At 43.0% G+C, this 11,693-nt stretch overlaps 2 protein-coding genes and 1 long non-coding RNA gene across 56 annotated transcripts; 2 read left to right on the forward strand and 1 right to left on the reverse strand.

Annotated features, from left to right (window-relative positions):
• Window positions 1-725: 725 nt before the first annotated feature.
• Window positions 726-3,294, forward strand: LOC127922868 (uncharacterized). The gene is made up of 5 exons (XM_052506828.1): window positions 726-1,085; window positions 1,165-1,418; window positions 1,887-1,962; window positions 2,890-3,049; window positions 3,113-3,294. Exons 1-5 carry the CDS (start codon window positions 762-764, stop codon window positions 3,292-3,294), a joined length of 996 nt encoding a protein of 331 aa, XP_052362788.1. The 5' UTR covers window positions 726-761.
• Window positions 3,295-3,425: 131 nt separating this feature from the next.
• Window positions 3,426-4,486, forward strand: LOC127922867 (uncharacterized). Of its 5 annotated transcripts, XR_008112678.1 has the most exons (6): window positions 3,450-3,569; window positions 3,667-3,750; window positions 3,848-3,973; window positions 4,071-4,196; window positions 4,239-4,322; window positions 4,362-4,467. It is a non-coding gene; the product is annotated as an uncharacterized LOC127922867 (long non-coding RNA). The 5 variants fall into 5 exon arrangements; XR_008112675.1 differs by lacking the exon at window positions 3,450-3,569 and having other exon boundaries at window positions 3,647-3,750; XR_008112677.1 differs by lacking the exons at window positions 3,667-3,750; window positions 3,848-3,973 and having other exon boundaries at window positions 3,426-3,569; window positions 4,113-4,196; window positions 4,362-4,486.
• On the reverse strand, window positions 3,450-11,286 carry LOC118378993 (uncharacterized). 50 transcript variants are annotated; one of them, XM_052506819.1, is made up of 9 exons: window positions 7,370-7,555; window positions 7,004-7,170; window positions 5,813-5,923; window positions 5,362-5,514; window positions 4,634-5,269; window positions 4,507-4,590; window positions 4,261-4,302; window positions 4,093-4,134; window positions 3,450-3,591 (listed from the first exon to the last, which is right to left on the reverse strand). In XM_052506819.1, the coding sequence occupies exons 1-5, from the start codon at window positions 7,485-7,487 to the stop codon at window positions 4,895-4,897; spliced, it is 924 nt and encodes a 307-aa protein (XP_052362779.1). In that variant the 5' UTR covers window positions 7,488-7,555; the 3' UTR covers window positions 3,450-3,591; window positions 4,093-4,134; window positions 4,261-4,302; window positions 4,507-4,590; window positions 4,634-4,894. The 50 variants fall into 50 exon arrangements, 49 of the variants coding, with proteins under 49 accessions (XP_052362779.1, XP_052362777.1, XP_052362782.1 ...); XM_052506817.1 differs by lacking the exon at window positions 4,261-4,302 and adding an exon at window positions 4,342-4,383; XM_052506803.1 differs by lacking the exon at window positions 3,450-3,591 and adding an exon at window positions 3,650-3,772.
• Window positions 11,287-11,693: the final 407 nt, after the last annotated feature.

The following is an 11,693-nucleotide window of genomic DNA, read 5'->3' on the forward strand; positions in this document are numbered from 1 at the left end:
ATCGGTTTAGGTACAGAATAATACCAAATGCTCGAGACCAGGTTGCCTATTCAAGGAAAGGGAATATTTAGTTGTAAAACAATGCACTCAACCAGATCAACCACTGAATCAGATTGCAAGCTCATCATGTTGGCCCTGACTCAAGAGTTAGTTGGAGTAAACCTATCTTGGTTTACTCCAATATCTACATGCCATTATATAAAAAACAAAACAAATTGATACATCTTGATTTTCAATTTTTTTTTTTTTTTTTAAATGCACAAGTAAAACCTACACAGCTTTTTTATTTTTAAAACGGTCATTAATGCATATTTAGAAATGGTCTGATTTAAGATTAAACATCAACACTTTAAAGGTCAACCCTGTTACTTTATTTGGGCACTTCAAAAACAAATTTTATTTTGTCACATGCGCCGAATATAACAGGTGTAGAACTTGACCGTGAAATTCTTGCTTACAGCCCGTCACAACGATTCAAAGTAAAAAAAAAAATCAAACATGGGGATTGTAACAAGAGGAATAGAATACACAATAATAAACTATATACAGGGATTACCAGTACCAGATCAATGTGCAGCTATATACAATTACCAGATCAATGTGCAGCTATATACAGGGATTACCAGTACCAGATCAATGTGCAGCTATATACAGGGATTACCAGTACCAGATGTGCAGCAATGTACCAGCAAGCTATATACAGGGATTACCAGTACCAGGTCAATGTGCAGCTATATACAGGGATTACCAGTACCAGATCAATGTGCAGCTATATACAGGGATTACCAGTACCAGATCAATGTGCAGCTATATACAGGGATTACCAGATCAATGTGCAGCTATATACAGGGATTACCAGTACCAGATCAATGTGCAGCTATACAGGGATTACCAGATCAATGTGCAGCTATATACAGGGATTACCAGTACCAGATCAATGTGCAGCTATATACAGGGATTACCAGTACCAGATCAATGTGCAGCTATATACAGGGATTACCAGTACCAGGTCAATGTGCAGCTATATACAGGGATTACCAGTACCAGGTCAATGTGCAGCTATATACAGGGATTACCAGTACCAGGTCAATGTGCAGCTATATACAGGGATTAGCCAGATTACCAGTACCAGGTCAATGTGCAGCTATATACAGGGATTACCAGGTCAATGTGCAGCTATATACAGGGATTACCAGGTCAATGTGCAGCTATATACATGGATTACCAGTACCAGGTCAATGTGCAGCTATATACAGGGATTACCAGGTCAATGTGCAGCTATATACATGGATTACCAGTACCAGGTCAATGTGCAGCTATATACATGGATTACCAGTACCAGGTCAATGTGCAGCTATATACAGGGATTACCAGTACCAGATGAATGTGCAGCTATACACAGGGATTACCAGTACCAGGTCAATGTGCAGCTACAGGGATTATCAATGTGCAGCTATATACAGGGATTACCAGTAGCTATATACAGGATTACCAGATCAATGTGTGGCTATATACAGGGATTGCCAGGTCCAGGATTACCAGTACCAGGTCAATGTGCAGCTATATACAGGGATTACCAGTACCAGGTCAATGTGCAGCTATATACAGGGATTTACCAGGTCAATGTGCAGCTATATACAGGGATTACCAGTACCAGGTCAATGTGCAGCTATATACAGGATTACCAGTACCAGGTCAATGTGCAGCTATATACAGGGATTACCAGTACCAGGTCAATGTGCAGCTATATACAAGGATTACCAGGTCAATGTGCAGCTATATACAGGGATTACCAGGTTAGCCAGATTACCAGTAGGTCAATGTGCAGCTATATACAGGGATTACCAGGTCAATGTGCAGCTATATACATGGATTACCAGTACCAGGTCAATGTGCAGCTATATACAGGGATTACCAGTACCAGATGAATGTGCAGCTATATACAGGGATTACCAGTACCAGGTCAATGTGCAGCTATATACAGGGATTACCAGATCAATGTGCAGCTATATACAGGATTACCAGATCAATGTGTGGCTATATACAGGCTATATACAGGGATTTACCAGTCAATGTGCAGCTATATACAGGGATTACCAGTGTCAATGTGCAGCTATATACAAGGATTACCAGGTCAATGTGCAGCTATATACAGGGATTACCAGGTCAATGTGCAGCTATATACATGGATTATACCAGGTCAATGTGCAGCTATATACAGGGATTACCAGGTCAATGTGCAGCTATATACATGGATTACCAGTACCAGGTCAATGTGCAGCTATATACAGGGATTACCAGTACCAGATCAGGGATTACCAGTACCAGGTCAATGTGCAGCTATATACAGGGGATCAATGTACCAGATCAATGTGCAGATCAATGTGTGGCTATATATTGCCAGGTCAATGTGTGGCTATATACAGGGATTACCAGGTCAATGTGCTATACAGGGATTACCAGTACCAGGTCAATGTGCAGGGATTACCAGTACCAGGTCAATGTGCAGCTATATACAGGGATTACCAGTACCAGGTCAATGTGCAGCTATATACAGGATTACCAGTACCAGGTCAATGTGCAGCTATATACAGGATTACCAGTACCAGGTCAATGTGCAGCTATATACAGGGATTACCAGTACCAGGTCAATGTGCAGCTATATACAGGGATTACCAGGATCAATGTGCAGCTATATACAGGATTACCAGGTCAATGTGCAGCTATATACAGGGATTACCAGTACCAGGTCAATGTGCAGCTATATACAGGGATTACCAGGTCAATGTGCAGCTATATACATGGATTACCAGTACCAGGTCAATGTGCAGCTATATACAGGGATTACCAGATGAATGTGCAGCTATACACAGGGATTACCAGTACCAGGTCAATGTGCAGCTATATACAGGGATTACCAGATCAATGTGCAGCTATATACAGGGATTACCAGATCAATGTGCAGCTATATACAGGGATTACCAGATCAATGTGTGGCTATATACAGGGATTGCCAGGTCAATGTGTGGCTATATACAGGGATTACCAGGTCAATGTGTGGCTATATACAGGGATTGCCAGATCAATGTGCACTATATACAGGGATTACCAGGTCAATGTGTGGCTATATACAGGGATTGCCAGATCAATGTGCAACTATATACAGGAAGTACCAGATCAATGCGCGACTATATACAGGAAGTACCAGATCAATGTGCAACTATATACAGGAAGTACCAGATCAAGGAGATAAATGTGCAGGGTAAAGTGACAAGGCATCAGGACAGACCATAATAAAATAAAGTACAAGAGTAGCTGCAGATGAGTGGAACAGTGTGTTTATATGCCTCCTAAATGACTTACTATAGTCATGTATTTGTTTTACATTACAGATGAGAAAACATGTTTTTATGAAGTTGTTAATGTAACAGTTTAACTTTAATCTAGCTAGCCATTTCACATCTGTTACATTAACAGAATATTAGTTGAAATAAAAGTTACACTACCCAAAATATACTGAATTGGTGGCAGAACCCACAGTCATCAGCCCTAGGCTAAATACCAACAAGGTATCCACTCAGCCCTACTAACCTAGGCTCAATGCCAACCAATCCAGAGGCTATCCACTCAGCCCTACTACCCTAGGCTAGGCTCAATACCAACAAGGTATCCACTCAGCCCTACTAACCTAGGCTCAATACCAACAAGGTATCCACTCAGCCCTACTAACCTAGGCTCAATACCAACAAGGTATCCACTCAGCCCTACTAACCTAGGCTCAACAATCCACCAACTAAAGGATATCCACTCAGCCCTACTAACCTAGGCTCAATCAACAACCAACAAGGTATCCACTCAGCCCTACTAACCTAGGCTCAATACCAACAAGGTATCCACCCAGAACTACTAACCTAGGCTCAATGCCAACAAGATATCCACTCAGCCCTACTAACCTAGGCTCAATACCAACAAGGTATAACCAGGCTCAATCAGCCCTACTAACCTAGGCTCAATACTACAACAAGGATATCCACTCAGCCCTACTAACCTCCAGGCTCAATACCAACAAGATATCCACTCAGCCCTACTAACCTAGGCTCAATACCAACAAGGTATCCACTCAGCCCTACTAACCTAGGCTCAATGCCAACAAGGTATCCACTCAGCCCTACTAACCTAGGCTCAATACCAACAAGGTATCCACTCAGCCCTACTAACCTAGGCTCAATGTCAACAAGGTATCCACGCAGCCCTACTAACCTAGGCTCAATACCAACAAGGTATCCACTCAGCCCTACTAACCTAGGCTCAATGTCAACAAGGTATCCAGGCCCTACTAACCTAGGCTCAATACCAACAAGGTATCCACTCAGCCCTACTAACCTAGGCTCAATGCCAACAAGGTATCCACTCAGCCCTACTAACCTAGGCTCAATACCAACAAGGTATCCACTCAGCCCTACTAACCTAGGCTCAATACCAACAAATCCACTCAGCCCTACTAACCTAGGCTCAATACCAACAAGGTATCCACACAGCCCTACTAACCTAGGCTCAATGCCAACAAGATATCCACTCAGCCCTACTAACCTAGGCTCAATGCCAACAAGGATATCCACTCAGCCCTACTAACCTAGGCTCAATGCCAACAAGATATCCACTCAGCCCTACTAACCTAGGCTCAATGCCAACAAGGTATCCACACTCACTATGTCCTCTGTATGCTGTTCTAACCCATCTATGAAAGGGTGTGATGCACTCTTGGTTGGAATGAGGTCCATGTCCATCTCAGCTTTTCTCTTCCTTGGAGAAAAGGTCAGTGGAAGGTCTTTATCCTGTGGAACATGGGCCTTCATATCCAGCAACACACTTCTGAGCTGTGAAGACAGGTCAGTCACGTACTGTTCTCTTCGAGATGATAAGTGAGTTCTGTGATGTCTTTAAGATATCCTGCACATTGCCTCCGTAACCGCAACAGCTTCCTAGAGGACCTCTTCTTTCCTCTTCCAGATGGACCTTCGTATGGACGGTCAATGTTGGAGTCTCCGGTGGCCCGCTTGGTCTTAAACATGACATTTCTTATGTCACTGTCAGTAGGGTAATAGCGCCTGCGAGTAGGTGGAGGGGGCTGCTCTCCATGGAAAAGCTCTTCCACTACAAAGGTGTTCAGATGACACTTCATTTCAGTCATCTTTCTCACACCAGACAGAGTCAGCTGCTCAATCTTCTCTCTCAGCCTGGCATCTACAGCTTCCCTAACATGAGCTGCCTGTTGGAGAAAGAACACATGGGTTTATCATAAAGAGGTCAGTGGGTAACTTAACCAACACTCTATTATATAGGTTCTATAGTTATATTAACCTCGCCAACAACTGCATGTGAGCTGTGCTCAGAGAGGGAGGGGAACCTGACGCAGTAGACAACCTCTGCCTTCACGGAGCTGGGCGTTTCACTTAGTGCTGCCTTCAGAGTTTGGGAGGCCTCCTTTTTAGAGCGCACTGTACTTTCCTCAATCTAGACATAAAAACAGTGGTATTTGTTACATATGTACTGGTACCATGTACGGTGTTAGGATGATTCACACAGACAGTCCAATTCTGATATTTTTCCCCCCACTAATTGATCTTTTGACCAATCAGATCGGCTCTTTTGCCCATAATTGGAAATGGGCTGGCTGTACTGGTACTATGTACAGTGTTAGGCTGATTCACAGGTTGTGTTTACATATCCAGCTCAATTCTGATACATTTTTTTTTATTTTTTAGACAGACCAACAGAAGGCCTAGACCTTGATATAAGTTTTCATGTTTACCTTAAAATCAGGAAAGCGGATAACGTGGGCGATGTTTATTATAGCTTTGCAGTCCACCTTTTTGGTATTTTGTACCAGTTTCCGTCTCTTTACAAAGGCATGGTCTTCAAGCTATGGAAGATATAAAAATACATTTGACTTTTGTAGCACTTTTCTAGACACCCAAAGCTCTTTACAGTGTACAGGGAAACTCACCACCCGAACCCCACCTACATACTCTTGCACTAAGTGCCATGGCCTCTTTAGTGACCACAGCGTTAGGACAACCCTTTAAAGTCCCATGGCCTCTTTAGTGACCACAGCGTTAGGACAACCCTTTAAAGTCCCATGGCCTCTTTAGTGACCACAGCGTTAGGACAACCCTTTAAAGTCCCATGGCCTCTTTAGTGACCACAGCGTTAGGACAACCCTTTAAAGTCCCATGGCCTCTTTAGTGACCACAGCGTTAGGACAACCCTTTAAAGTCCCATGGTCCCATGGCCTCTTTAGTGACCACAGCGTTAAGGACAACCCTTTAAAGTCCCATGGCCTCTTTAGTGACCACAGCGTTAGGACAACCCTTTAAAGTCCCATGGCCTCTTTAGTGACCACAGCGTTAGGACAACCCTTTAAAGTCCCATGGCCTCTTTAGTGACCACAGCGTTAGGACAACCCTTTAAGTCCCATGGCCTCTTTAGTGACCACAGCGTTAGGACAACCCTTTATAGTCCCATGGCCTCTTTAGTGACCACAGCGTTAGGACAACCCTTTAAAGTCCCATGGCCTCTTTAGTGACCACAGCGTTAGGACAACCCTTTAAAGTCCCATGGCCTCTTTAGTGACCACAGCGTTAGGACAACCCTTTAAAGTCCCATGGCCTCTTTAGTGACCACAGCGTTAGGACAACCTTTATAGTCCCATGGCCTCTTTAGTGACCACAGCGTTAGGACAACCCTTTATAGTCCCATGGCCTCTTTAGTGACCACAGCGTTAGGACAACCCTTTATAGTCCCATGGCCTCTTTAGTGACCACAGCGTTAGGGACAACCCTTTATAGTCCCATGGCCTCTTTAGTGACCACAGCGTTAGGACAACCCTTTATAGTCCCATCTTACTGAGGAACATTCCACTGTTAGTACTTCAACATTATTCTAATTAAATGTTATATAAAGTGTTATGGTGTAAAGGACAGTGATCCGTCTGTGAACTTACTTCCTTCTTGTCTCTTTCAGCAGCATATTTCTCTTTGGCTTTTGTCTGTCTGTCTTTGCCCTGGTGGCATTCATACGTCTTTGTGCCAACAACTTGAAACGGAACGCCATTGAACGGGATACTTTTACTCTCCCAGCTGAGTTTTTTCCGTGCCAAAGGCTGTGCATCTGTTAAAAAAGTTAAACAATATGATATATTACTATTAGAATGATAGGCTTGTGGGGAAACTAACAAAGTTGCTCTCTGGTCGAGCGCTTGGAATGGAATCTGTTATGCTAGCTAGCTAACTTAGCTAGCATCATTTTAGATGAGAGTAGCAAAAGTTAGCTACTAGTTATACAATTTAAATAGGACAAGACAACGTACCCTTTTGTCCAAAACTTTTGTCCTTTCCCAATATTACGAATTTCAGCGACGTTGCCAGTTCTTGTTCCCGAATGTATTTAGTTATTTCGTCCTCAAACTTGAACTCGAGATATGCCATTTCGAAAATGCGGCGTTAGCTCGTTACGTTCTTCTTCTTTGAGATTGGGTTGGCGGATCGCATTCAACCTTCAGCAGCAAACACTGCCACCTACTGTTCTTCTCCGATGAGGTGTACCGCTACCATTAGACTGGAGTATAACTGCCTTATACCTTGCTAAAAAATATATATAAAAAAAATACAACAAATGCCCAACAATTTCACACTACACTCACAAAATAATAATAAATACCATGCTCCACTATTGGGGTGGCAGGGTAGCCTAGTGGTTAGAGCATTGAGCCAGTAACTGAAAGGTTGCTAGGTCAAATCCCTGGGCTGACAAGGTCCAAATCTGTCATTCTGCCCCTGAACAAGGCAGTTAACCCACTGTTCCTTGGCCGTCATTGAAAATAAGAATTTGTTCTTAACTGACTTGCCGAGTTAAAATAAAACAATATATATTTAGTCCTACTTCAGGCCAACAGCCTGAAAGGATGGGAGACCACCACTTAACACACCCTGTAATTATTCTGATGTCAAGTCTCACACACCCAAAGACCTCTCTGCAGCTGCCACCACAACTTCTATTTTCTGTGACTTTATGTTCCATCTCTGCAGAACAGTTGATAACGATTACTATAAAGTTTACATACATTAAAACTCTTTTTTCAACAACTCCACAAATGTATTGTTAACAAACTATAGTTTTGGCAAGTCGGTTAGGACATCTATTTTGTGCATGACACACATACATTTTCCCAACAATTTCACTGTATCAAAATTCCAGTGGGTCAGAAGTTTACAAACACTAAGTTGACTGTGCCTTTAAACAGCTTGGAAAATTCCAGAAAATTATGTTATGGCTTTAGAAGCTTCTGATAGGCTAATTGACATAGTTTGAGCCAGTTAGACGTGCACCTGTGGATCTATTTCAAGGCCTACCTTCAAACTCATTGCCTCTTTGCTTGACATCATGGGAAAATCAAAAGAAATAAGCCAAGACCTCAGAAAAAAAATTGCAGACCTCCACAAGTCTGGTTCAGCCTTGGGAGTTATTTCCAAATGTCTGAAGGTACCATGTTCATCTGTACAAACAATAGTATGCAAGTATAAACACAATGGGACCACGCAGCCGTCATACCGCTCAGGAAGGAGACGCGTTCTGTCTCCTAGAGATGAACGTACTTTGGTGCGAGAAGTGAAAATCAATCCCAGAACAACAGCAAAGAACCTTGTGAAAATTCTGGAAGAAACAGGTACAAAAGTATCTATATCCACAGTAAAACGAGTCCAATATCGATATAACCTGAAAGGCTACTCAGCAAGGAAGAAGCCACTGCTCCAAAACCACCATAAAAAAGCCAGACTACGGTTTGCAACTACAGATGGGGACAAAGATCATACTTTTTGGAGAAATGTCCTCTGGTCTGATGAAACAAAAATAGAACTGTTTGGCTATAATGACCATCGTTATGTTTGGAGGAAAAAGGGGGAAGCTTGCAAGCCGAAAAACACCATTCCAACCGTGAAGCACGGGGGTGGCAGCATCATGTTGTGGGGGTGCTTTGCTGCAGGAGGGACTGGTGCACTTCACAAAATAGATGGCATCATGAGGGAGGACAATTATGTGGATATATTGAAGCAACATCTCAAGACACCAGTCAGGAAGTTAAAGCTTGGACGCAAATGGGTCTTCCAAATGGACAATTACCTCAAGCATACTTCCAAAGTTGTGACAAAATGGCTTAAGGACAACAAAGTCAACTTTATATCACTTGTTGGTTTATGCCTCTGTACTGGTACAGATCTACTATTCACACCACTCCTCTCAGGATCCCTCCCCCTTGACCCATCTTCCTCTACTTTTTTCACTGCCTCGGTGTATGACAACTTCTGCACTACTCTAACCCTGCAAACCTCAACCAGCCTCTTTCGCACGGGACATTTCTGATCCCCAGCCCAATGGGCACTGCTACAATGAATATATACCACTACTTTACCCAATGCTACACATTTCTTTGTCTCATGCCCTTCTGCACACATAGGTACCTCGCTCCTACACACTGCTGCCACATGCCCACAAGCTTGACACCTGAAACAACGTAATGCTACCGGCACAAAAGTTCGTACAGGAAAACATATCCTAACAGCACTTTGTCGGTCAGACTCAACATCAAAACTCAAAAGAACAGACAATGACTCTTCTGTTTCTCCACTCACGCATCAAAGACGAGCGTCACGAACACCGGGAATCTTCCCTTCAGTTGGTCAGCTTTTACCGCTACCCCAGTAATCACCCCTTTCAATGGCGCCCCTTTCTGAGAGCAAAACAATTCACACCTCTTGTCCCCATTCGTTTAACGTGGAGCGCCTGCTCCCTCGGACCAGCAGAAACACATACAATTACCACAAGACCACTTCTGGTTACCCTCACCGATTCCACAGCATCCAATTCCGTTTTCACCCACCCTGAAACCACAAATGGACCTGCCAAAAGGCAGGCGTCCACTGTTTCCAAAAACGCCACTCCTGCTGTCACAGACTCATCTTTATCCTGACTCTCAGTGCACGCCTGGCTCCGATAACTTCACCACACCCACCACCTCCTTTTTCCCCCACCATTTTTACCCGACTCAAGTTCACACTCTTCCTCCATCTCCCTCTTCGACCTCCTCTGCCACTCTTTTTCCCCTCCACTCCTCCATTTCCAAGTCTCCTTATGATAATACTGCACTTCTCTTGACATACATCTTGTTCTTGCCTTGTCAAGGGACACCATTTAAACAGGCTGTCACAATCTCCGTACAATCAGCACTTGGCGCCACCTACTGTTCTGGAGTGTGAGGCCAAATGTTGTTATTGTTGTTGTTCTTCTAACAATTGTTCCAGGGCATGCTGCCACCTACTGTACTGGCTGTGTATCATCCTACTATTATGTAGTTTGAATCAATTACAGTTTGAATCAATTACACATCTACACTGTATTTCTGATATATTTGATGTTGTTTTAATGGACAAAAAAAAAGTGTTTCTTTCAAATATATATAAATAATACTGCCTCAGCAATACTGTAAATAAAACCGTTAAATCAAAAGGAATGTACGGGGGGAGGGAAAACTGTTGGTGTGATCGAGGCGTCGTCCTGGTCCGCAAGCGTTCCCGGAAGTATCGCGATGTTGCGTCTCTCGGTTTAGAAACTGTGCTAGTACACTGCTTAATATCTATGGTGGAAAACGCCATATTTTCGAAATGGCATACCTCGAGTTCAAGTTTGAGGACGAAATAACTAAATACATTCGGGAACAAGAATTGGAAACGTCACTGAAATTCATAACATTGAGAAAGGACAAAAGTTTTGGGCAAAAGGGTAAGTTATCTTTAAAAACATAACGTTACATAGCCTAAATGAGCTAACATTAGGTAGCTAGTAGCTTACTTTTGCTACTCATCTAAAATGACCTAAAGCTGATGATACACTAGCCCAATAAATTAGACATTTTCATTAATTACTGTTGAAATAACTAAGTTACTTACGTGACGGCTAATGATACACTGGCCATTTCTAGGGGGCAATATTGTTATGCAATGTTGCTGGCAACGGAGTGGGGTTTGCCCGTCTCAGTCTTTCCATGTTCGGTGTCATCAGCTGAAGCGACGATGAACCAGGGCTTCTTCCCAGCCGAACAGTTTGGAAAATTCGTGCATATATTATGACATTTTGGCTTTTTCGTTCGTTTTGGCAATTGTTTCCAAAACGACGTTATAAAAATAAAAAGTTAATCTGTGTTGTTTACAGTATGAGCATCGTGGGCAAAGCAAAAGCACAAACTGAATTCGACCTTGCACTCCTAAACGCAATTTCTTTCAACTTCGGCAAAGCGTCAAGTCTATAAAACGTAGCGCACTGTGCTCGTAACATATTGTACTTTTGGGACATTTAAAAATGTATTGAGATCGGATGTTTCATCGACGACAAAATTAGCAGAATGTCGGCCCAGTTTCCGCTACTTCCATCCGCTCCCACTACCCGCGACTGGATTTCCTCTCACTACCATTCTAAAGGGACGCTTCTGCTTTATAGCCCCAAAGACGTGTCTGGTTTCCCCTTATAGCCCCAAAGACGTGTCTGGTTTACCCTTTCGGTCTGTTGTTCGGGCACACAACATTTGTTCTAGAGGCAAGCCGAAGTCTAAGCCACTTCGTCGGTGATTGTACAATAAAGGC

The sequence above is a fragment of the Oncorhynchus keta genome, unplaced genomic scaffold (genome assembly GCF_023373465.1).
Source record: "Oncorhynchus keta strain PuntledgeMale-10-30-2019 unplaced genomic scaffold, Oket_V2 Un_contig_27433_pilon_pilon, whole genome shotgun sequence".
Classification (NCBI taxonomy): domain Eukaryota; kingdom Metazoa; phylum Chordata; class Actinopteri; order Salmoniformes; family Salmonidae; genus Oncorhynchus; species Oncorhynchus keta.